This window comes from Salvia hispanica, chromosome 2 (assembly GCF_029641045.1).
Source record: "Salvia hispanica isolate PSC_SH4W2 chromosome 2, Shi_PSC_v1, whole genome shotgun sequence".
NCBI lineage: Eukaryota > Viridiplantae > Streptophyta > Magnoliopsida > Lamiales > Lamiaceae > Salvia > Salvia hispanica.
In genome coordinates, this window is record NC_142693.1 from 21,211,243 (window position 1) to 21,236,168 (window position 24,926).

The following is a 24,926-nucleotide window of genomic DNA, read 5'->3' on the forward strand; positions in this document are numbered from 1 at the left end:
AAAAAGTAAGAGAGAAGGAAATAAGTAAGAGAAAAGGAGAAAAAGTAAGAGAGAAGTAGTGTTAGTGGAACGTGGGGTAAGAGAGAAGGAGAAAAAGTAAGAGAGAATCTTTTCATATATGATTGTGATCTATTTTTTGTGAACGGCCAAATATGATAATTGTGATCTATTTTTTGTGGACGGAGGGAGTATATTTTTATTATAAGAATAAATGACTTCAAATGTCTAAAATAAAATATAACTTAACGAACTTTGAATTATGAGATTATTATGATTAATAATTTAAAACAGATACTACTAGTATTCACCAACTAGTTTACACGTTATAACTTACGAACACTAGTACAATTACTTGTTTAATTATGTAAATTGTTAGTTTCTGTTTGATGAATTGTCAGTACTAGTTGATGAATATCTCTATAACATTCAATTTGGGTTTTAATTTAACTACTTCTCATAAAAATTGGAGAAAATGAAATTGTTGTGGTAGTTAAATTAATATGATACACTTTTAAATTTATTATTTTAATTTTTTTTTAGCAATTATACCTCACCCCACCTCTAAAATATACACCTCCCCTATTTTTTTCATTTAATTTCCCTTGCATCTTAATTGGTAATTGGTGATAAATATACATAAATTGTCATAGTATTACATGATTGAAATTTTTAACATTTTACGTTGAAAATCAATTTATAGATTTGAACTAATTTAAAATAAATTGTACGTATACTAATTATTTTGCAACAATGAGAAAAATATTGGAATTTTAAATTTAATTATTTTTTTATTAAATGTTGTATAAAATTATTTCAAATCAATCTCAAAATCATGTGTAATTTTTTGTCATAATTTTCTATATCATTTTTTTATTGCTATAGAATTATACGGAGTAGTATAACTAATAACAAAACTAACTTATAGTCTAACATATATTACATTTATCTTTAGGCAAAACACATTCTTAGGTCCTTATACTTTAATCAAAATGTTTATTAGGTCCTCGTACAATTTTTTCATTTTAATAGGTCCTTATACTTTTCTCATAAATTTCATCACATCCTTGTACAATTTTTTCATTTTAGTAGGTCCTTATACTTTAATTAGAATTTTTATTAGGTCCTTATACAATTTTTATTTTAAGATATTCTTTTATTTTTATCTTAGATAATAATTTATATTTAATTAAATTTAATGAACCTTTTAATTTTATTATTTAACTTATCTTATGATTATAAATATTCAGGGAAACGTATCTTTCAATATAAATATAAATAATCAATTAAAAATTCGGATAGTTATTCTAAAAAAAAATTCGATTTTAATCTTCAATCATCACGGTTAATCTTTTTATTATTATCTACAACTTATTGAGATTATTGAATAACAAGATGATATTATCTTTATAGATTATGCTAAGTTAAATAATGGAATATTAAAAAGTTCATTAAGTTTAATTAGATTTAGATTATTATCCAAGATAAATGTAAAAAAGTCCCTAAAATAAAAGATTGTACAAAGATCTAATGAAAGTTATGATAAAAGTATAAGGGCCTACTAAAACGAAAAATTGTACGAGGACCTGATAAAAATATTGTGAAAAATATAAGGACCTATTAAAATGAAAAAATTGTACAAGGACCTAATGAACATTTTGACTAAAGTATAAGGACCTATGTATTTTGCCTTTTATCTTTACTAGTATCACACTCGTGCTATGCACGGTCCATTCTATTTATATCAAAGTATGCAGTATTTATTTGAAATATGAAACAATATTATTATATGGGTCTCCAATTATAAATATATTTAATCAAAAGAGAAACAATCACAATTTATAATTTATACACATTGATATACCCAACATTTGATAGACTTTTATAAGTAATACACCTAAACCTTAAACCTTTACAAAAATAGGAAAACGAAAATAATTTATGCATTTTTATAATGATCAGAGGAAGTGGAAGTGAAAATATTTTTTAAAATAATAAGAGTGTCGTTATAGATGTTTTGTATGAATTAGGCGAGTGAAAATATTTTCTTTTTGTATAAAAGGGATTTTTTTTCTAAAAAATAACAATAAAAGTCATTATAATAATAAAAAAACATTAATGACATTACAAACCTAATTTTAATTTTAATAATAAAACTTGAAACAAATAACGGATAAACATTTTATGAAATACATATTTTCACAAATTATATATAATACATTATACTAAATACAAAAGAATTATAGTTACGTTACATATATATAAAAGTTTGTTTAGAAAAACAGAAAATATTCCTATAATCTATCCTTAAACGACGCCTCTAACATTATACTCCCTCCGTCCACAAACAATAGATCTATTGTTGTTCGGCACAGGTTTTAATATAGAATTGGTAACGTAAGAGAGATGAAGAAAAAAAGTAGGTAAAGTAAGAGAGATAGAGAGAAAAAGTGAGTAAAGTATGAGAGAGGAAGAAAAAGTGGGAAAAGTATTGAGAGATAAAACTTTTCATTTTTAGAAAGTGATCTATTATTTTTGGACGTCCCAAAAATGGCAAAAGTGATCTATTTTTTTGAACGGAGGGAGTATAAGTTTTCAAGAAAGAATCTATTCAGATAATCAGCCAATAATTACATAATTATACACGTTTATAATTGTAATTCACGTCTGTGCATGTTTGAACATTTGATGAGTTTATTAGCTGATATACACCTAATCAAATACTACTACATGTTAACCTAACAAAAATAGTTGTCATTCTCATCTTCTTCACCAAAATATTTATGTATCTTCTTCTTTTCGGACGACAAACATCATCCTACCCAAGCTTTGCTCGTTGGCCAGTTCAACCAGGGACATCTCTCCCTTTTTCTATTGAACAAACAAAGAAACAATAGTGTAAATGAAATTTTCAAAATTTGAAAAGAAAAAACATATTTAGGATTGCTATAGTTCAACATAGTAAATCGTAGATATTGTACCAAACAACCAAAAGAAAAAAGAAAATAGGATACCTTTTGTAATGGTTGGAGCTAATTCAATCCCAACAATGAGTTGCAGTATTGTTAAAGTTGCCATTAGCAAGAATGAATTTCCATCAACTCTTTGAGCTTCTTCGCTTGGTGGAACTCAATTGTCTTCGTGTTTCTGTTTTTGCAAAGCATTTTTGTACAAGCCAAATTTATAGAGAACGGGTAGCTCTTTATATTCTTAGTGACTTTAAAGTCAATAATACCTGTTATAAATTAAATTAATAACAAATGAATTATAAATTTTTTGACCTTTCAAATTATAATCCATTATAAGTTAGTAAAACTATGATTATACTGTCATGCTTTTGCATTTAATTGATAAGAATATGAATCATATACTATTGGGCGTTTAGTTTGTGCTATATTAAAATTAATGTGGTAACCGTTGGTTTATAACTGCCGCATTATGAATTGATTGCATACTATTAATTTATAGAAATGATCCAAACAAATTAATTGGGTGGTGGTGGTAAATTGCACTAATTCTTTAATCCTAATATTGAATAATAGTAATGGTAATAAATATGGTAATAGTAATATATACTCCCTCCGTCTTATTCAAGATGTCCACCTTTTTTTTTGTCTCAATCAAAATTATCACTTTTCAAATTTTGAAATAACCTCCTCTCTCTTCTCTCCTTATTAAAATATTCAAGTACTCCACCTAATAACTCTTCATAAAATCTCGCATCAATTAAGAATGTGACTATCTTGAGTGAATCGGAGGGAGTACATGATAATGAATTAGAATGTGGCAGTTACATTTCCATGGCTGAATAACTTCCACCACATAATTTAATCTAAATTTATTTTAAAAAATGTAAGTTCCAAATGCAATATTATCAAATTGATCCCATATCTTATGAATATTTTAGAATATGAACAAAACTTATAAATATTTCAAAAAAACGCCAAAACTCGTCTTTTATATATGTATAGATTATATATTCTGCTAAGAGAAATATTATGATTATGATATTGCATGTTGTCATATTTTTAATTATCATTGAAAGAAAAGTTAAAACTCATTGTCCCACAAACTTTAACTAATCGAGCTAAACCTTAAAAGCGACATGAATATTAAATAAAATAAATTCAATGAAATTTGGTAATAATATACACCATTGGTTTCCTCTTCAGCTTTTATTAGCGTTCAATCTTCAAACTTCTTTTCTCTCTCTATGCGTTCTCTTTCCCCACAGTTATACAGAGTTCTTATCTCTTTCCCCACAGTTATCTATTAATATATTTTACTATTAAAAACTAATACACGTGTACCCAATCGACGAATATGATGCCACAATTTACTACTCCTCATAAAGTATAATTAATTAAAATAAATCAATATTCAACCAGTGAAATAAGCAATGCCAACACCAAAGTATCGTTAAATTTCATAATTTGTAAAATATCTAAACGTAGTTTACACTTCACAGTCACATCAGAAATCACTAACTGTAGTGTTTACAATATAAATAAAACAATATAAGCAAATAAAATATATATTCATGTGACAAAAAATTGCGAAAATACTTAAAAAGAGTAAAATCGTCTTGAAAATACATAAAGAATACCCACAAAAATCACGGTGTACGATCTGTCCGCCATCTCTTACTCCATCCAGTTTGCCCGTCCCTTATTTCCCTTGCAGGGACCGAGGGACGGGATATGTTATCACCGTTGCGTATGCTCTAAACCTAATAAATCACTACTACTAAATAGAGAAAGAGGCATTCAATTCTGATGAAGAAGCAAATGATCAGGAATCCTTAGTCCAGCTAAGATATTGAGTGTGCTACAAATTAGCTAAGATTTAGGAATAAATTATTTGAATAATTAGATTCGGTTAGCTTTAACCGCCATAATATAGTTGCATTTATTTATCCCATAAAAGGAACAATTTCTTTAATGTTTGTGAAAACACTTTTTGTTTATTTTTGGGAAGTAACTAATGTTCTATCTTGTGATTCCATGGACATAATTAGCAACCTTTAACCTTTTTATCTGAAAGAAAAAATTATAAGATGATTGTAATAAAGTGTTAGCACTCAGCAGCAAAGTCATCGTTTACAATGGCATTTTGTTGACTATGTATAATTTGCGCTAAAACAATACGAGCTAATAGCCTTAATTAAAACAAACCAACTATACGTCAATTCAAGTTTTGTTTTTATCATTGACTTTGATTATGATGACATTCAGACATGCTTCTTCAGACCAATACCATATCGTTTTGGACATAATTACAACATAGTCATTGAATTCATTACGAAAAAAATCATGTGTCCTTTTACCATATTTAAAATTGGTTGTATAGACTTGAATTGACATATAATTGATGGTAAAATCATACACGAACATATACCCAGATACATAATGTTTTCATATAAATGTGATACACACATTGAATTACATTACATCAATTGGTATTATTAAAAAAGAGAAGAAAAACCTAATCTAGCCGGTTCAATAAAGATCACGAGGGGAAAAGAACCGAAAAGAAAACCCTCACCTGAGTGATACTTTCACTCGACAAAAAAAATATCAAAGAAGAGAATCACCTAAACCTTCAGAGGGTTTAAATAAAAAAGAAAACCCTCAAACGAGATATAGTTTCGCTCTAACATTAAAAAAAAAATTACAAAAAACCTAATTCTAAACTCCAACGACGCAGAACCTCAGGCAGACGAATCGGGCAGCTGCACGAGCGCGAAGCACAGCTCCTCCCGAAGCCGGAAAAACCACAGCTGCACAACCATCCCCTCTGTGAGATTATATTTTTTAACAAAAGCATTCCACTTACCATTGATGGCGTAAATCGACGACGTCTTCCTGCCTTCCCCCTTCCGCATATCCCACCGGGAGAGCTTCACGGTCTCCGTCGACAGCTCCCCTGCCGCTGCCGCAGCCATGATCTTAACATTCATGTGGTTCGACCGCTTGTTCCCGCTGCGGAGGCGCTGCTTCTCCGCCTCAGTGAGAAAACCGTCGTCGGTTTGGGAGATCGGGATGGACAGCCGGTTGTGATGGGAGCTCACGTCTGTGCGGCACAGCGGCTTCTGTATCACAAGCTTCGGCAGCGGCGGCGGGGAAACGTCGCGCCGCCGAGAAAGCTGCCGGATCATGCTGGTTAAGCCCTCGGCCGGAGAAAGACCCCGGCCGAGGAGCTTTCTCCTCTTCGCCGGGTTGGCGCCGCGAACGGGCTCCGGCGGTGCGATTCGGCGGCGGATGGAAAACGGTCGGATCGTCCTTCTCCTCCACCCGCTGCTGCCGCGGGCGGGTTCGTTTGCAACGGCGATTTCCGTTGCCCGCGCCACTACGGTGAGTAGAATGGCGCCAGGATCGGTGATGCGGCGGAGCTCGTGGGATTGAAAATCGGAGAGGGATAAGTCTGTTGGATCCATCGGATCTCGGGTTCGGATCCGGATTGGATCCGAATCGGTGGGAGGGGAAGGTGTGGGGTGTGAATAAAAATGCTCGTGCTATGGGGAGTTTTTATAAGGTAAGGATGCCTTTTTTTCTATTTTCGAATTAATTTTTAAAATCTGTTTGTCTTACTCACATATTTTATTGGTTTTAATTTATTTATTTATTTGATGCATTTTAGCAATTTCAATTGAGAGAGTAAATTGGTTTGACTTTCAACGATGACTACAGTACTTTCTGAGGAATCTTCCATTTGCACGATCCTTAAAATATTAAAAAATAAAAAAACTCTTGCAGGAGTAATGTATGTTTTTCTGGGACAAAGCGACGTCGTACTTGTCGTTAGAATGCTTAGGGAGGATTTTTTTTTTCGCACGTCACATGTATCTAGATTCTTGAATTATTTTGTATGGCAAATAAATCTATCTACCTACCCTTTACATAGTTTCAGGTGTTTATATAATAAAGGATAATTTGCAATTCAACTCTTTCGCCAAATACTGATTTTGTATACTAACTTTGAAATATTTTGTAAATTATTTTTAATTCTGATGCTTGCAACTACGTTATTGACATATATATTGATAACTTATTTACGTGATGATATGAGATGTGTAGTATTGTGGGCCTATTAAATTGGGCTGGTCTGCTTCTCTTGTAACCAGCCCGAGAGATTACAACCTGCTGTAGAATAAGGCCTTAGCCCACTTCACTAATAAACCCTATACGTGTCACTCTCTTGTGGGGTGTGAGAGCTGAGTCTTTTATATACTCATTTTTCTCACTGTTTCCTCTTCACTTCTGATTTTGACACTCTGTGAAGTTAGGGTTTTCTCCTATCCTCTGTAGATCTTTCTGTTCCTGAGAGATTGTTGATCCCCCTCTGGTTTCTGTGTGTGTAAACAAGAGTGAGGGTGCATGATTGTGAGTTAGGAAACTTCTGGTTTTCTGGTCTAAGGGATTTGACCGAATGTGGTTAAGTTTTCTTGAGTTTCTGAGAAGGGTTTCCTGTGGTGATTTGCTGGTTCTAAGGCTCTTGATCTTGACTACAGTCTGTGGGATTGTGTGGTCTAGGGCTTGTGTGGATACAGTGAAGCAGATCTTGATTTGCCGCGGTTTCTCTTGAGGGCAAATCAATTGGTGAACAAGGGATTGAGGGTCAGATATTAGTGGCCTGTGCAGTTGTACCTGGTGCAACTTGAGCCTATTATTTGATCTGAGATTCTTGTGGTTTCTTACTTTCTGGATTAATTGCTTTGTTTACTTCTTGTTGCGGCGAACGCATTTAATCGGTGTGTTAAGTGTTTCAGGCAATGTTTTAAAAATCGGACCGGCCGGCGAACCGGCGTCGTTACTGGTTCACTGGTTCAACCGGTTCACTGGTCGAACCATTGGTCGAACCTGAATATATAATAAACACATATATTAAATATTATTAAGAAATTTAATATTTTTATGTATTAAAATAGATGATGTTTATTAATTTAAGAAAATTTATTTCGTAAAATAATATTATAATTAAATACGAATTAGGTATTAAGTTTAGATAAAATATTCATTGATGTCAATAGCTAGGGTATATAAATTAAGTATGTAATATAAAAAATTTATTTATAGTAAATAATGAATCTTATATGGTACTAATAATAATATAGATGGTAAGTAGAGCATCATTAAAATATAGAGGATGATAATTATTTATATTATAATTAACAATTATATTAAAGAATACAAAATTAAAATGAATTATTAGTTTTTGTAGATAAAAATTTAAAGGTTAATGTATAAAAATATTTGATGTTCAAATTGTTCAATGAGCTCATGTGGTGGAGTGGTAGAGGTCTTCTTATCTAGAAGAGAGGTCATGAGTTCAACTCCCTACCAACAACAAATTTTAAAAAATTTTAAACAAAACAATATTAAACCGGTTTCCGGTTCACGGTCCAACCGGTCCGGCCGGCCGGTTCTGTTGGTTCATAGCGGTTCAATGCATTGGTGGTTTAAAGGAGTGAACCGGACCGGACTGCCTACCGGTTCGCGGTCCGATCGGTCGAACTGGCCGGTCCGATCCGGTTTTTAAAACATTGGTTTCAGGAGTGCTAGAAGATTGAAGGATCAAGATCTAGGAGTTTGGTAGCTAGATCTCTGTGAATTGTTGTATTATTTGTAATAGCTCGGTGTACTTAGACCTTACAAGATGTAAACGAAAACAATGTTTACATTTTAGACAGTTTAATGTCATCGTATTATCTAAAATGAATAATTTTATTCACTGAAAAGAAATGAAATAGAATGGAGAAAACAAAATATGAGAAACGAGATAGAAGAGAATACAACAAATAAAATGATTTAAACATTTTTGGCTAATTAATGTTCGATGGTGCGATATAAGTAACTCATTAAAATATGTCATCACTTAAATTTTAATTGATTGTAAAATTAGTATAAATCAATAGTTAAAAATAGTAAAAAGTTTATAGGCAAGGACCATTTAAAAGGTTAAAAGGTAAATATACATATATTGTTTACAACCAACATAACGTAGCGAGGTTGGGCGGCGGTTGGGAAGTGTATGCAATAATAAGTATTTTATTTTCTAATGTAATACGCCATTTCGCTATTTGATAATTTGACTGGAGAGTTTAAGAATTTAATGAAAAAGACCTCTTTTTAAAAATAAAAAGGCAATATAATATGGATTGTTGACAAAAATAAAAAGGGAGGCAGGGAAAGATGGATATTTGGGAAGTCAGTCACGTGCGATCTTGCTGATGATCCAACCGTTAATTCTTTAAATTCCGAATCTATGTAGTTTGGATATTTTGTCTTCGAAATTTGTGCCAAAGAATAAAATATAGAATCAGAAAGGACAAAAAATGACGTCGAGGCCGTGTTATCTATCTAACTATCTTGATGAATTATGTTACACGCTTTCGTGAACGATTAGTACAAATGTGTTATCTCTATGTAATGATCATATTCTACCAAACCTATATATTTTAACAAATAGTTGTAGGATTATAATTTTAATATTATCATTTTAAATTATTGAATTCCATGAACCGAAAACTATGAATTTATCAGATTTTAATAATATTTGTAGAAGATAGATACTAGTAAAATTCATTCCTAAGTATTTGAGGAGGGGCAATTAGCCTATAATTTCCATGGCCTAAAACTAAGAATTTATTGGATTATAATTATGTTTATAGGGGTTTGTTACGGTCAGAACAGTATTACAGTCAGAATGTCAAATCATGTACATTTTATGCACATATAATGTACCACCCCATATATAATAATGTACCACCCCCATATAATGTACATTATATGGGGATGTACATTATTTTGGAGTGGTACATTATTACATATGGGGGTGGTATATTATATGTGTATAAAATGTATATGGTTTGACGTTATGACAATATTTAGCGTTCTGACCTGAATACATCCCTATATTTATATAAATAAATATTACTCCCTCCGTCCCATTTAAGATGACACGTTTTCCTTTTTAGTTTGTCTCAACTAAGATGACACATTTCCTATTTTGGAAACTTTCTCTCTCCAATTAATACATCCAACAACTTTTTCTCACTCCTATTAAAATATTCATCTTTCTTTCTCTCTCTATTTTAATATTTACACTCACCGATTCTCTCTCCAATTAAACAGTGTAACCAATAACTCCTAAAATCTTGTGTCGGCTAAGGAATGTGTCATCTTAGCCGGAACGGAAGGAGTAGTAAAATTGATTTATAAGTATTTGACGGGGCTTTTAGCCAATAAATTCCTATATACAATTTTATACATATGTATACAACCTACTTCTCAGTCAAAATGACCTGTTAAATTTCACTACAAAAAATCGCGCATTTACCTAGCACATATTTCCGATCTCTCTCCGAGACACCTCCAATCATCGGCGCACACTTCTTCCATTTCTCACACCTGCAGGTTAGTGAATATCCCGCGTGTCTGTTTGATTTGGTTTAGCTAGGGTTAGTGAACATGATCTGATTTTAGTTTAATTCGATCCGTTTATTATGTTTATATGCCAATTGAACATGTGTTGGATTTTTATTTTCTGATATCATTTCCTCTGATTATAACTAATCATATGCTCCTTTCTACACTGTCATCATGATTTTTTGTATCTCTGATTCCATATAGTCAGTCAGGAACATATGAGAATCAGAGAGGGAGTAGGATGTGATTTTGAATATTGAACTCAAACTCAAACTGATCAATGCTTGTTTTTCTTTTCATTAACCCTTTAACTTGAGAATTTGATGTTGTATGGTGAAAGTTCCTTTTCTAAATGTGAGTTGAGGAATAGAGCAAGAAAGTGAGAGAAAAAGAAAAAAGGAAACAGTTCTATGTTGAGTTTAACCTCTGCAGGTTCTCGGATTGAAATTGGTTGTTAATTATGCCAAATTTATGCTTTATCTTGGTGATGTTGTGTCATCCTGATGGTTAATTTTATGTATGCTTGTATCTGGGGCTGTTTATGCTTCATAAATGTGAATATAAGGGAAATGAAATTTTGTTGAAGAAAAAAAGAAGAGAAGTCATAGATTGGCCAACACCCCTGCTCATCAGACATTTGCAAGGAATATTAGACCACATTTGCAAGAAATTTTGTGATGTTTGATACTAGTAAACTTATTTGACTAGTCTTGAAATTGAACACAAGTACTACTGCAGGGGATACTCTCATTTTGTGAATGTTAGAGACCACAAAGGAGCGACACCACTGCACGCCAGAGGTGCCCTGAATGTGTTCACATATTGTTGCAAAATGGAGCTCTTGTTTGCGCTTCAACTTGTGGATACGGGTAATATATCTTTTCTCGGTCTTCCCTTTGATGATATGACTACTTTCTCTGATTTCTAGCATTATTTGTTGCACAGCTTCCCTGGAAGTAGTCCTCTTCATTTGGCTGCAAGAAGTGGTTCTCTTGATTGCATACGAGAGTTGCTTGCTTGGGGCGCTGATCGCCTTCAAAGAGACGCCTCAGGGTACACACCTCTTCATTCTTTGATTCTGATAAAAGTTATGCTAATTGACAAGTGAGACTACGCCTAAGGATTATGATTTTGATTGTTTTGCTATGCCTAATGTATAGGTGATGAGATTTCATGATAAAGCCTGATAGCATGTACTCCCTCCGTCCCGGCTAAGATGACACATTGCTTAGCCGGCACGGGATTTTAGGAATTATTGGTTAAAGTGTTTAATTGGAGAGAGAAAAGGTGTGTGTAAGTATTAAAGTAGAGAGATAAAGAAAGATGAATATTTTAATAGGAGTGAGAAAAAGTGGTTGAGTGTATTAATTGGAGAGAGAAGGTTACCAAAAAAGGAAATGTGTCATCTTAGTTGGGACAAACTAAAAAGGAAAACGTGTCATCTTAAGCGGGACGGAGGGAGTAATAAACATCCATCTAACCATCTTATTGCAAGTCTAGTCGCGCAAACATAATTATACCACAAACTGTTGGAAGTAAGGAGAGGCTTCTAGCTTCAGAATGTCCAGAATAAAATATTTGTGGCTAATAAGTCGCCCTTGAAGTAGAAACTTCATCTTCACTCTCCCTTATTTGCATACAGTTGCATTTGGTTATAGCTTTACTAGTAATTATTTTTACTATTGCTGTAAATTGTTTTTGTGTCAAAATGCAGTGATTTTCTTGCTGCAGCAGTTGAAAGGGCTACTTGGGATAGGCCATTTCACTACCAAAATGCAACTGGTTCCCGTGTTGTCCTTTGCCTTCCATCAAATAGATGAGGTAGAATCTCTATCTAAACATGGCCTTTTCTTAGATGATTATCATATCTTTGATGTAATCAGCGTTGCTAAAATGATGGATTGACTAAATGAGAAGCTATTTTTTGCTTGCAGTGGTCTTGGCAAACAGTTGTGATGAGAATCGGTTTTTTAGCGCTGTTGCTGATAACAAGGCAAATTGTAAGTGGTTGTGATCATCTTACATGGTTGGTTGCTTGGTTTTTCCTGACTCGTTTGTGACTGACTGAATTTCGATGGTGAATGCAGAGCATGAGAAAACCTAAAGCTCTTGTTTCTTCGAACATGTTGTATTTCAATGTCCCTCATCTGCTTTAGCAATCAAAACTGGAATCATAACCTGAATACTTTCTCTCACAGTAAGTTCTCAAAGATTAGTGCACAAAAATCTGAGTTGCAAATCAAATAGTAACATTTTACATTTGTGAATCTGTAGGAAGGGATTGCAGTTGGAAGGACATTTGCTAGTCTGAAAAACTAATCTGTAGAAACGATGGCCTGATGAACATGGCTGGCTCTTGCTCGTCTTGCTACGTTACCACTGGTATATATTTCTTGATTTCCTCATCTTCAGGTATACTTCTACTCTCCTTGACATAGTAATTGCTGCAGCAGTGCTGTTGTTCTCTTACACTCCCAGTCTCATCTTGGCAGCCATCATCATCACTGTTGTGGTTGGCCTAATTGACTACCACGCAGCGTACAAGCTTTGGAAAGTCTTCAAACTTGATCATCATCACTAGATTTTGATTTAAAGCATTTTGAACTCAATTGCCTGTAAAACAGTTTAGTGCATCTTGAGTTTAATGTTATTTTAATTTGATTATTTCATTTCTATTTTTAGTTTAATCTCATTGGATAAGAATTTAAAATGAAATAATAATAATAATAATAATAAGAAATAAATAAAAATATTATAAATAATATGAAAAATTCGAAGAATTCCGAGCACATAAGTGCTCGGAATATAAGACTATTAGAACCTTCCTAGCGCCAAATTGTGCTAGCATTCTTGAAAAACGTATAGGTGAATTCTGAGCTCACACAGGTGTTAGGAAAGAGTAGGTAGGTGAATTCCGAGCACAGGCAGGTGCTAGGAAGTAGTAGGGAGGTGAAATGCAAGAGTTGACCAATCTTTCCTAGCACCCAGAAAGTGCTCGGAAAAATTGCTCGGAAATAATTCCGAGGAAGCAAATGGCTAGCACCATTTTTGCTCGGAAAACATCATTTTTCCTAGCACTTGAGGAATATTCCGAGCACTTCGGTGCTCGGTAAACGCAGCTTTTTTTTGTAGTGTTTGGAGCATTCCATTGTAATATATGCATCTCTTAAAATGCAAATATCACTATTTCTTTAGTAGAGTTATTTACTTAATCTAATCTTATCGAATAGCTAAGCTAAAAATAAAAATGAGGTGATATCATAAAATATGAGGCAATATGGCATAATATGCCCTTCTACCTACCACCCAATGACCCAAATCCACATAATAGTAGTATCCAAGTTGGGTAAGTATATGTCACGGTTAATTGTGAGAAATAATGAAACGGGCTTTATTCTAACTTCTCTAGCATTTTGACTGCACATTTAGTACCAATATATTGAGGAACATCCCCATCAAGAAAATATCACATTGATTCCCCCAAGTGCAACTATCCTCAAATATTAATACATTACCTTTTGATTGCATGATTCTTAATATATTTTTTCTACAATTGTTTTAACTCGCCTCTAATTTAATTTAATTTAATATCAATAATACCACAATTTTGATTTTGACTCTTCACTTTCAAAGCTTCAATTTTTCAGATACCAAAATTTTCATGATGTTAATTACAACTATCTCCTTCTTAAGAAAGAGTAGCTAGAATAAAAAGTTTCTAAGATCAATTCCACGACCACTTTCACTAATCCTACTAGATTATCCTAATTTGTAAGCAATATATATACATGGACGATAAAATTGTTGGGGGCTGGAGGTAATTAATTATGCAGCATTTAAAGATATAGAATATCTAGAGTACTAAAAGTACAAAAAGGTTTCTCAATAATGAATTTTGTATTTTCTATTCCTAATAAATTTTATTATTAATAAGGATAGTTCATGAACATAGAATAATCATATTTGAAGTCATTTCACATTAGTTTTGAAGCTACTATTCTTACATTTTATTTAATTAATTAAGCGTTATTTCGATACTGACAATTATGCTTCTTTCCCCTTTTATTTGCATAAGCAATGTTAAATTCTTTCAATTTTGTCCCACGTCGACTTGGTGATGATCCAATCTAATCTATATAAGTGTGGATAACCCTCTCCCTTATGAGGCCTTTTAAGGGGTGAGTGGCCCATTTTTAATATGGTATCAGAGCTCCTTCTGAGAGTGATGATAAAAGCCAGGCCGCTAGACGCTGATCTTGTCTGCGCCAAGCTAACATTTCTGGCGACAATGCCCATTTCTAATATGGTATCAGAGCGGGCCCAAGTCGATGATGGATTTCTCTTTATTTCTTATCTACCTCACGAGTGGAAGGCCGATATCCTTTCCGGCCCACATCGATGATGGTTCTCTCTTATCTCTTGCATTGCCTACCCACGTGATGGAAGACTGATGTCCTTTCCGGCCCACACGTGAGGGGGCGTGTTAAATTCTCTCAATTATGTCCCACATCGACTTGGTGATGATCCAATCTAATCTATATAAGTGTGGATAACCCTCTCTCTTATGAGGCCTTTAAAGGGGTGAGTGACACATTTCTAATAGGCAAAACTCTTCATTTTTGTATAATAATTTGTTTGGTCGATCGCGAACTCTTTCACATTCTCCATGCTTAGATTCAGGACCAATTATAAGTTTTAAACGAATTGGAATTCTATTATCTACACTATGTATATATATAATTATAGAGTGAACTTCATAATTAATCTCTGCGAAAATAGCATTTACACGAAGAAAGAAAAATGGTGACGGAGCGCTCAAACTTGAGGAAAAATAGGAGTCGGAAAACCTACTCCATCAAGAACTCATTCACAATATTCACGCTTGGCTTGAGGGTCAATTGTGTATGTAAGTTTTGATCAAGTTGGATTTTATCGAGATTAAAATTTACAGCCCCGATCTTTTAAATTTAGTAAATTGTTCGGGTCAGCCCCGGGTTTTGGACATCTATATACTAATGACTCTGAAATTTAGTTTTAACATACCATCGTGTCACAAGTCCTCAATTTCGCAAAATAGTTTCTTAATGAAGATTTGTCCTAGTTTTCATGATTAAATTAGTTGGAAATTTACAATATAATAGACTCCAATATTAGCTTTAGCCGTCATAAGATTACTTGCATTGATTAATTGCATTAATGTTAATATCTGATACATGCATTTCACTTATATCTTTTGATGATTGGTAAGTAACACTTTTTTGTTTAAATTCGGGATGTAACTAATGTGCTGTCCTAAGAATTACATGGACTTAATTATTGTAATTTTATCCTTTTTTGCTTTCAAGAAAAATTATTAGATGATCATAACGTAAAAAAACACAAATATTAATTTTCTTATTAATATATGAGAGGTCGGGCTGAGAGCACAGTACATATCAATTAATTCATAATCCTCAGGTCAAGGGAATTTACTAGACTGCAAGATCTAGGAACTCGATAATCAGGAAGATTACAGTCGTTGGACTCACCTTCAGCCTGCTGTCAAAGAAAATAATACATCAACCCACTACACTGTAACTAGCATAGAGAAGTAAGGGTCGAAGCCACAGAGACAGATAGGACACGAGTGAGAGTTAAGAGGACTTTGGTCTGGTTTGGCTGCTGCCACTCAAACTTGGGTTGAGAACTTAACTACTAGACTCGGGAAGTGCAAATGTTCTATTCTAACAGCTAGACCTAGGAAAAGGAAAACATAATGAAAATAGGCATGATGAAAACATAGATTTAAACATAGTAACACTTCAACGACGAAATTTACCAGACCTAGTGAACAACTTTCCTAAAATGACTAGACAGACGAAAAACTGACTGTGGGTAAAGCTGTCAAGTGGGCTAGGCCGGCACAGCCCGGCCCAGGCCCGGTGAGGCCCGGTAATATTTAAGCCCAGCCCGGCCCAGGCCCATGTCTGTGGCGGACCGGGCCGGGGCCGGGTTTTGGTATACAGGATGAGCCCAGCCCAGGCCCGGGCCGAGCTGTGCTGGGCCGGGCCAAAGTCATTTTTTTTCCTTAACCAAAAGAAATTGGCACTATATGTAAAAGTAAAAGGAATGACATATAATATAATTTTATATCCAAACTTTACAAAAATGTGTATTCACACCACACGCATGTAATATATACACACATAAATGTTACTCTTATTTAATTAAGATAAATCAATTAACAACTAATATCCATAATTATGCAAATCATTTAATGATAAAAATCTACAATCATGCAAATGAAATGTAATCATGGAATTCAAATTTATTACTATAATTATGGAATTCAAATGCAAATCAAATCAATGAACTATTTAACAATTAACAATTTGTTACTATAATTATGGAGTATAAGTTTGGATTCAGGTTGAGAAATAAAATTAATAGATTACTTTTACTGTTTGCATAATATCATTAATAAAATCTATGAGTATTTTGAAAATATACAAATATAAAATAATCATGCACTTTACTATTAAATTACTAGAAAACATATGGATATGTATGAAAATAATATCCAATCTCCATACTATACATATATACCGAAGGCTGCCTTCTAAGGCTTAATTCTAGAATATACTATTTTTAAAGAGAAAATTAGTTAATAATTAATCATTATAATTATGGAAATCAAATTTTAAATAAGTTTTGATTTAGATTGATTAACTTAATTTGTCTTATAACAAATAAACTAACAAATAATAATATAAATAATAATATGTATATGGATAAAATAGATCTATTCAAAGTATTAAGAATGAAGTATATAGGACGTATATCAGAATTTGCTAGGTCTGGGCCGGTCCTGAGTTTGTAAAGAGGCCCAATTGGAGCCCAGTTAACATACTCGGCCAATCCTCACTGCCTAGTATTCCCTCTGTTCCTTGTTAATAGAAGCATTTCTTTTTGGCATGAAGTTTAAAATAGTGTGTTAACATGGAACGGGGGAGTAGTACATTAACCGTTAGAATAATGGATTAGTATGAGATTAAATACTACTAACTGTCTAACTCCTTGGCTCATTTATAGGGCCTCTGGGCTAAAATTGAAAATTTCCCCACTAACAAATGTGGGATTGGCCCATTTAATCCACCTAAAACTACTGTTTTGTAGTATGAATAATTTATAATCCATATGTGCTTTTCATTTTTTTCACTTGTTTTGGAAAAATAATAACTAACTATAGCCTTTGAGATATGACTTCGAGGGTGGCGCATCTATCTTAGCTTCCTCTTACTCTTGTGCCGCTGGTGGGTTTCTCTCTTGCTCGCTCCGCCACACCGAGTATAACATCAAAGGCATCAGCCTTCGTTTCGAGCTCGTTAGGTTGAAATATCAACAAATTAAGATTGCAAGGACAAAATAAGTGAATATCAAGGACACCAAATTTTGGAACGAATTTTCATCATTTTTCACAAAATATTTCACTTAATTTAACCAATATTTAAAATCGAGTACTAACTTTTGCAATAATGTCACTAAACAACATAAAGTTGTCTTCCTTATGCGCCTATTGTGCTAGTAAGGATATCTTGAAATATCTACATATGTTTACATCATGAATTGGGAGTATAAGTTTACAGATCTAATAATCGAATTTAAATGCTCTAAAAACAAATTTATATAATTTGTAGTGGGTGGATCCACCATTGTATATATATTCTAAAATCAAATATCATCTTAGCATATTGTGCCAATTTAACATTTGCTTCCTAAATTGTTAATTGCAACATATATAACTCCTTTAACAAGCCCAATATATATTTGGGCTTACCTAAATTGTACGTACACGTCTAACACAAGTGATCTTTTATTTGGGCCAAATTGCTTTGGCCTGTTTTATCATTGCAAAAAATTTCATTATTGGCACTCAAATGCCCCAAATTAATTTGTTTGACTAATTCTGATTAAATTAAAATAATAGCATGAGATGATTAAATAAACTACTCCCTCCGTTCCATAGAAATAGATTATATTTCTTTTTTTTTTCATCTCATAGAAATAGTTCAAATCCATTTATGACATTCTTTTTCTTCTTCTCTTTTACTTTAATCATTTATGGGCCCAACATCCACTATATAAATTCAATTAATTTTTCTCCTTCTATTTTACTTTACCAATTACTTAAAACTCGTATCAACCTTAACATATCTATGGGACAGATAGAGTACATATATATATATATATATATATATATATATATATTTGATAAATCTTTAAAAGAAAAGCTTTATCTAAATCAATCACGTCCATATATATTTGATAAGTCTTTAAAAGTGATGCTTTCTTTAGTACTCACTCAATTAAGATAACATACTTTCCTTTTTAGTTTGTCCCAATTAAGAGACATATTTTTATTTTTGGTAACTTTCTCTCTCCAATTAATACACCCAATTAACCACTTTTTTTTCTCCATTTAAATATTCAAACTCTCTTTCTCTCTTCATTTAATAATTACACCAACTATTTCTCTATTCAATTAACCACATTAACCAAAAACTCATAAAATCCATATTGACTAAGAAATATGTCATTTTAGCCGGGATTGGGGGAGTACTGAACTACGAATTGTAGACTGTTAATCTATTTATAAATCCCTACACGAACATGATTAACACCTTTGATGAAAATTAACAATATTTGTGTGTTATTATGCAGTGTTAGTTAACTTTTTTGAGTTTTAATGGGCCCTCCATTTTTTTTGGAAATCTATTTTTCAAATTTTATTGTTTTATGCTAAAGTTTTTTGTGTGGATAAAATATTTATTTGAAATTTAATATAGTAATCAGATTATATATTAATTCAATCTTTTTAATCACATTTTAGCCTAAAAGAATTCAATAATCAAATATACTTACAACTAGTATTATTTTTGTTATCGACCGGTTCCTCCCCCCCCCCCCGGCCCGTGAACGCATGTATTCGATACTATGTCACTTGGGCGGCACGGGATTTTATACGATTTTATTTCGTGTGTTAAGTGGAGAGAATAAAGTAAGAGAGAAGAAATGAACTAGAGATAAAAGATGTCTCCATTTTTAGTGATGGATCATCTTGTTTGGGATAAACTAAAAGAAAAAATGGGTCATCTTTAATGAGACGGAGGGAGTATAACGTAGTGCTGGTTTTCCAATTAATCAAAATCATACCTAGCTGTAATTATCTAAAAGATGATATTATTGTTGGTCTTTCTCGATCTCAAGGTACTACTTACTATATTACTTATGTTTGGAAGGGGTCAATCTGCGACTTTTTCTTTTATTGTTGATCATCGATTATAACACTCTCGTTCAATAACTTATATTCCATTGATTACTATTCTCTGCTCCCTCATTAATGGTCCACTTTTGCCATTTTCGTCCAACTCCATTAATTATCCACTTTTATTTTTTACTATAAATGGTAATTAGGTCTTATATTCCACTTATTCATTCCAGTTACATTTTCTTACAAAAGTAATGTATAAAGGTGGGACTCTTAGTCCACTAACTTTTTAAAACCGTTTTCATTTATATTTCTTAAAACATGTGTTAAATTCAAAGTGGATAATTACTGAGGAAACCAGGAAATATATCAATACCTAACTAACCAACCCATATACTCCACATTTAAGTCTGTTCATGCAATGTTGCAATCTAACCAATCATAAAGCTAAAATGTAGTGAAATCTAACAAAAACCAAGCTACAATGCAGTGCATCGTTTAGGGTTCACTTCAATCCCAATCTGCTATCCTTTCTTAAAAAATGCCCTATCTACCAATCAAGAGTCTTCTATCATTTGATTCCTTACTTGGCGCATGTCAGTCATGTAAGACTTGTTGTCCACGAGACGGGAAAAGTCAAAAAAGACACAATAATCTAACAATGACGTATTGATATTACAATATCCATCTTATGTCGGCTAAAAGAGTTAAAACGAAACTTTCCAAATAAGTACTCCCTCCGTCCCACATTTATAGTAACATTTAGTTATGGCGCAAGTTTTAAGAAATTAGTGGAGTGTGTAATTAATAAAGTGAGAGGTGGAGTGTGTAATAAATGAAGTGAGTTGGTGGAGTGAGATGATGGAGTGTGTAATAAATGAAGTGAGATGATAGAGTGTATAATAAATTAAGTGAGTTGGTGGGTCCCTTTTTGACTCTTTGATTTTTTATTTTTGTTTTGATTTATTTTAGTATAGATAATGACATTTGGGTGTAATTTTAGTGAATAATGGGGTAAAATTTTATGTGCAAATATGGTAAATTCTAAATGTTACTCCAAATGTGGGACAGACTTTTATGGCAAAATGTTACTACAAATCTGAGACGGAGGGAGTACTTTATTCCTGAAAACTTGGACACTATCATCATTTGTTTGCGGAATAAATTATTCTATGCTAGGTTAAAATTTATTTTCGTTGTTTAAACCGTACATGAGATTTTGACCTTATACGGCTCCTCATGCGTCATAATAAATTTTAGATTATCTATCTTGATCTGTCTGTAGGATAGATAGAAAATAACACTCTAGTCTAAGGCCGTTATGTGAATATGTTGATGGATTAAGCTGCAAACACAACGGAGAAAGGAGTCGAAGATCATTACTTGATGATGAGCTTCAGTAGCCGTTGGATCAGCCTCTGATCCTTGAAGATTTAATCTCGGCCGTTGATCTTTAGTTACCGTTAGTTTTTGAAATGTATATAAGTGTTTGTTACTTTTCGGTTAGGTTGTGGTAGCTCATTCACTCATGAGTCAATTCAATCAGAAATCCCTTTTTTCAACCCTCGTTTCTACGTTCTCTTTCTGCGATTACAACACAATCGATCTCCAATTCTAACAAGTGGCGCCGTCCGGTGGGAAATCGATTGATTTGAAAGACAAGAGGAGTTCTTGAGGAGATGAATCTGCGACGGAGATGGCATCAAGATTCGAGGCGGAGAAATTCACGGGAAAGAATGATTTCGCACTGTGGAAGATGAAGATCCGTGCGATGCTCACTCAACAAGGTCTAGCTTCCGCTTTGACGACTAAGGGAAAGGAGACCGAGGCTGCGGACACAAGTGAGAAGAGTGCTCAACTAAGCGCAGAGAATGAGGCAAAGGCGTTCAACACAATTGTTCTCAGTCTTGGGGATAAAGTCTTACGAGAGGTGGCAAAAGAAACCACCGCTGCAGGTATAATGGGTAAACTCAAAGTTCTTGGAAGGAAATGGGGTGTTAGAACAGTTGGAGGATTTTAGTAAAACCGTCGATGATCTGGAGAATATTGACGTGTCGATTGGTGACGAGGATAAGGCTATTCTGTTATTGAATGCCCTCCCATCAAGCTATGACCAACTTCGTGATGCGATCTTGTATGGCCGAGAGAAAACCGTGACATTCCTTGAGGTGCAGGCTGCTTTGATGTCCAAAGAGCTGCAGAGTATGGAGAGTAGGTCAGGTAACTCAATGTCTGAGAGCTTGAATGTACAAAAGTTCAAGGGAAAGAAGCCATTCAAGAAGTTCAATGAGCCTTCCAAGAATGTTTCAAATGATCAAAGGAAAACTCGTTCTTGCCACTGGTGCAAGAAGCCGGGGCACTTGAAGAAGGATTGCTATGCCTGGAAAAGAAAGCAACAAGAAACTGGTGGCAAGACAGTGAATTCAACCGAGGAAGTTGAGGAAGATGAGGCTCCAGTAGCCTTAAATGTTATGGATAAGGAGGATGGATCTTGGATTATGGACTCTGGTTGCAGTTTCCGTATGAGCTACAATCTCTCTTGGTTTGAAGACTTGACAGGGATTACTGGATCAGTCATGTTGAGGAATAATCAGATATGTTCAGTAAAAGGTGTTGGCTCCATCAGGTTAAGAGTTGAGGGTGGGTGCAGCATCTTGCTCAAATCTGTGAGATACTTCCCAGAAGTTAAAAGAAATTTAATATCACTTGGTTCTCTTGAGGGAAAAGGATGCAAGTTTGTGTATGAGGATGGGGTGATGACAGTTGGTAAATCAGGAAAGTTGTTAATGAAAGCAAGAAGAAAAGGTAGTTTGTACTACATGACTGCCACTGTGTTGAAGGCCAATTCAGAGGTGGATTGTGCCGTCATTAAAGAGAATTTGAGGGTATGGCATTCTAGGCTTGGTCACCCAGCTTTTGAAACTGTGAAAGAGCTGATTAAAAAGGGCCTTGTACTCTATGATGAAGCAGATGATGATGATTCAGCAAGATGTGAAGAATGTGTGTTAGGAAAGGCCAAGAAATCAAGTTACCCGAAGGCCATACACACATCATCAAAACCACTTGACTATGCACATAGTGACCTATGGGGGCCTGCCCAAGAAAAATCTATTGGAGGGGGGAGATACTACATGAGCATTATTGATGACTTCTCAAGAAAAATATGGCTCTACATACTTAAGGAGAAGTCAGAAGCTTTTAGTAAATTCAGAGAATGGTGCATTGAGGTGGAGGTAGAGAAAGACACAAGTCTAGGATGTTTGAGGACAGACAACGGGCTAGAATATTTGTCAAAAGAGTTTGATGAGTTTTGCAAGTCTAGAGGAATTAAAAGTCACCGGACTGTCCCCTTGAATCCACAACAGAATGGTGTGGTAGAGAGAGCAAACCGTACTATCCTAGAGAGAACAAGGTGTATGTTGCTATCTGCTGGCTTGGAGAAGAGATTTTGGGCAGAGGCAACATCCACTGTTGTGATATTGATGAATAAATGCCCTGCTTCCAGCTTGAATGGGGATATACCAGATAATAAATGGTTTGGAAGAAGTAGCAGCTATGAGAACTTAAGAGTTTTTGGCTGCAAGGCTTTTGCACATATCAGGCAAGGGAAGTTGGAAGCAAGGGCAGTTAAGTGTATTATGTTAGGCTATCAGTCAGGTGTGAAAGGCTATAGACTATGGTGCATTGAACCTGAGAATGGAAAGATTGTTATAAGCAGAGATGTCATTTTCTGGGAGCATGAGATGCCTTTCAAGAAGAAGGCAGTTGTTGATACAAGAAGTGAAAGTGAGAGGGTGATCATCTCTGAGATTGAGGTGGAACATCAAGGATCTCAGACAGAGCAAGAAGCACAAGTAAAAACACATCCAAAAAATAAAGCAAATAATAATACAAATGGATCCCACATTCCATTATCACACTACTCTAATTATTACACACTCAAACATTTCTTAAAACCCGCACCCAACTCAACCGGGACTCCTAATGCCGGATGGAGGGAGTAGTATTTTTGGTTCATGAGATTCAATCACACAACTCAATCCTAGATGGATAATAATGAGATAATTAATCATAGCTAACCCCAGCTATGACTAAAATAATCTCAAAATTCAATCCTATAAGACGAGAATAATAACCAAGCCTAGTCGGCTCAATAAAAGTCTCGAGGGAAAGAACTGAAAAGAAAACCCTCGACGAGTGTTATAATTTCACTCGACACATCAAATAAGAGAAGCTAGTCATTCAATGAAAGCCACTGAGGGAAAAAATAAAAAAGAAAACACTCGAACGAATTAAAAATTTCACTCTTAACACAGAAACCCTAATCATGAAACCCGACGACGAGAAACTCAGGCGGGCGAATCGGGCAGCTGCACGACCGCGAAGCACAGCTCCTCCCGAAGCCGGAAAAACCACAACTGCACAACCATCCCCACAGTGAGATTATTCTTTTTCACAAAAGCATTCCACTTACCATTAATGACATAAATCGACGACGTTTTCCGGCCTCTCCCCTTCCGCATATCCCACCGGGAGAGCTTCACCGTTTCCCACGAAGTCTCCGACGCCATGATCTTAACCTCCAGGTAGTTCGACCGCTTGTTCTCGCCGCGGAGGCGATGCTTCTCCGCCTCCATGAGGAAATTGTCGTTGATTTGGGAGATCGGTATCGAGAGCCGGTTGTGCTGGGGGCTCAAGTCGGTGGCGAACAACAGCTTCTGTATCACCAGTCTCGGCGGCGGCGGCGGCGCAATGCCGCGCCGGAGAGAGAGATTTTGGATCATGTTGGTTAAACCCTCAGCCGGAGGGAGAGTCTGGCTGAGGGTTTTTCTTCTGGAGGAGCCGCCGCGAAGGGATTCTTCGGAGATCTCCGCGGCGGCGATTCTCTCCGATTCTCGTCCCACCATGGCGAGTAGCATGGCGAAAGGATCTGCCGTCGGGTCGAGCTCGTCGGGTTGAAAATCGGCTCGGGTTATGTCTGTTAGAACCATTGTTTTTGGTTTCTTTTGATTGAATTGTGGAAGTTGAAGTTAGATAAGGGTTTTATAGTTTAAATGAACGTGGTATTTTTTTACCATAGTTCCTAAATATTTATGATAATGTAATAAATGAAGAACAATTTATTCAACGACCAAACAAGCTAGTACATTTTCAAATACTATATTAGTACTACTTTTTTCGACTTCCATGGATTATCAATATGGGTAATGTTTATAACTACGAATGTTTAAACTGTAGCAAGTGACGTGATTGTT

The 24,926-nt window shown here is 34.5% G+C and overlaps 3 protein-coding genes across 7 annotated transcripts; 1 reads left to right on the forward strand and 2 right to left on the reverse strand.

Moving 5' to 3' along the window:
- Positions 1-5,495: 5,495 nt before the first annotated feature.
- On the reverse strand, positions 5,496-6,433 carry LOC125189109 (B3 domain-containing protein At1g05920-like). Its single transcript, XM_048086323.2, has one exon. It carries the CDS (start codon positions 6,431-6,433, stop codon positions 5,708-5,710), a length of 726 nt encoding a protein of 241 aa, XP_047942280.1. The 3' UTR covers positions 5,496-5,707.
- Positions 6,434-10,275: 3,842 nt separating this feature from the next.
- On the forward strand, positions 10,276-13,093 carry LOC125202128 (putative sulfate transporter 3.4). 5 transcript variants are annotated; one of them, XR_016135411.1, is made up of 8 exons: positions 10,276-10,412; positions 11,163-11,293; positions 11,370-11,477; positions 12,139-12,245; positions 12,359-12,424; positions 12,512-12,621; positions 12,699-12,836; positions 12,917-13,093. XR_016135411.1 is itself a non-coding variant. In XM_048100470.2 (7 exons), exons 2-6 carry the CDS (start codon positions 11,257-11,259, stop codon positions 12,578-12,580), a joined length of 387 nt encoding a protein of 128 aa, XP_047956427.1. In that variant the 5' UTR covers positions 10,276-10,412; positions 11,163-11,256; the 3' UTR covers positions 12,581-12,621; positions 12,699-13,093. The 5 variants fall into 5 exon arrangements, 1 of the variants encoding a protein (XP_047956427.1); XR_016135412.1 differs by having other exon boundaries at positions 12,699-12,806; positions 12,875-13,093; XR_016135413.1 differs by having other exon boundaries at positions 12,699-12,806; positions 12,878-13,093.
- A 10,927-nt stretch (positions 13,094-24,020) lies between these two features.
- On the reverse strand, positions 24,021-24,662 carry LOC125189123 (B3 domain-containing protein At3g25182-like). Its single transcript, XM_048086346.1, has one exon. It carries the CDS (start codon positions 24,660-24,662, stop codon positions 24,021-24,023), a length of 642 nt encoding a protein of 213 aa, XP_047942303.1.
- Between the last annotated feature and the right edge of the window lie 264 nt (positions 24,663-24,926).

Coding starts and splice junctions, on each gene's coding strand:
- LOC125189123 (XM_048086346.1), bottom strand. CDS start 24,662: ATGGTTCTAACAGACATAACCCGAGCCGATTTTCAACCCGACGAGCTC.
- LOC125189109 (XM_048086323.2), bottom strand. CDS start 6,433: ATGGATCCAACAGACTTATCCCTCTCCGATTTTCAATCCCACGAGCTC.
- LOC125202128 (XM_048100470.2), top strand. CDS start 11,257: ATGGAGCTCTTGTTTGCGCTTCAACTTGTGGATACGG. Junction 12,246..12,358: donor CCTTCCATCAAATAGATGAG/GTAGAATCTCTA, acceptor TTTTGCTTGCAG/TGGTCTTGGCAAACAGTTGT. Junction 12,425..12,511: donor TGCTGATAACAAGGCAAATT/GTAAGTGGTTGT, acceptor TGGTGAATGCAG/AGCATGAGAAAACCTAAAGC.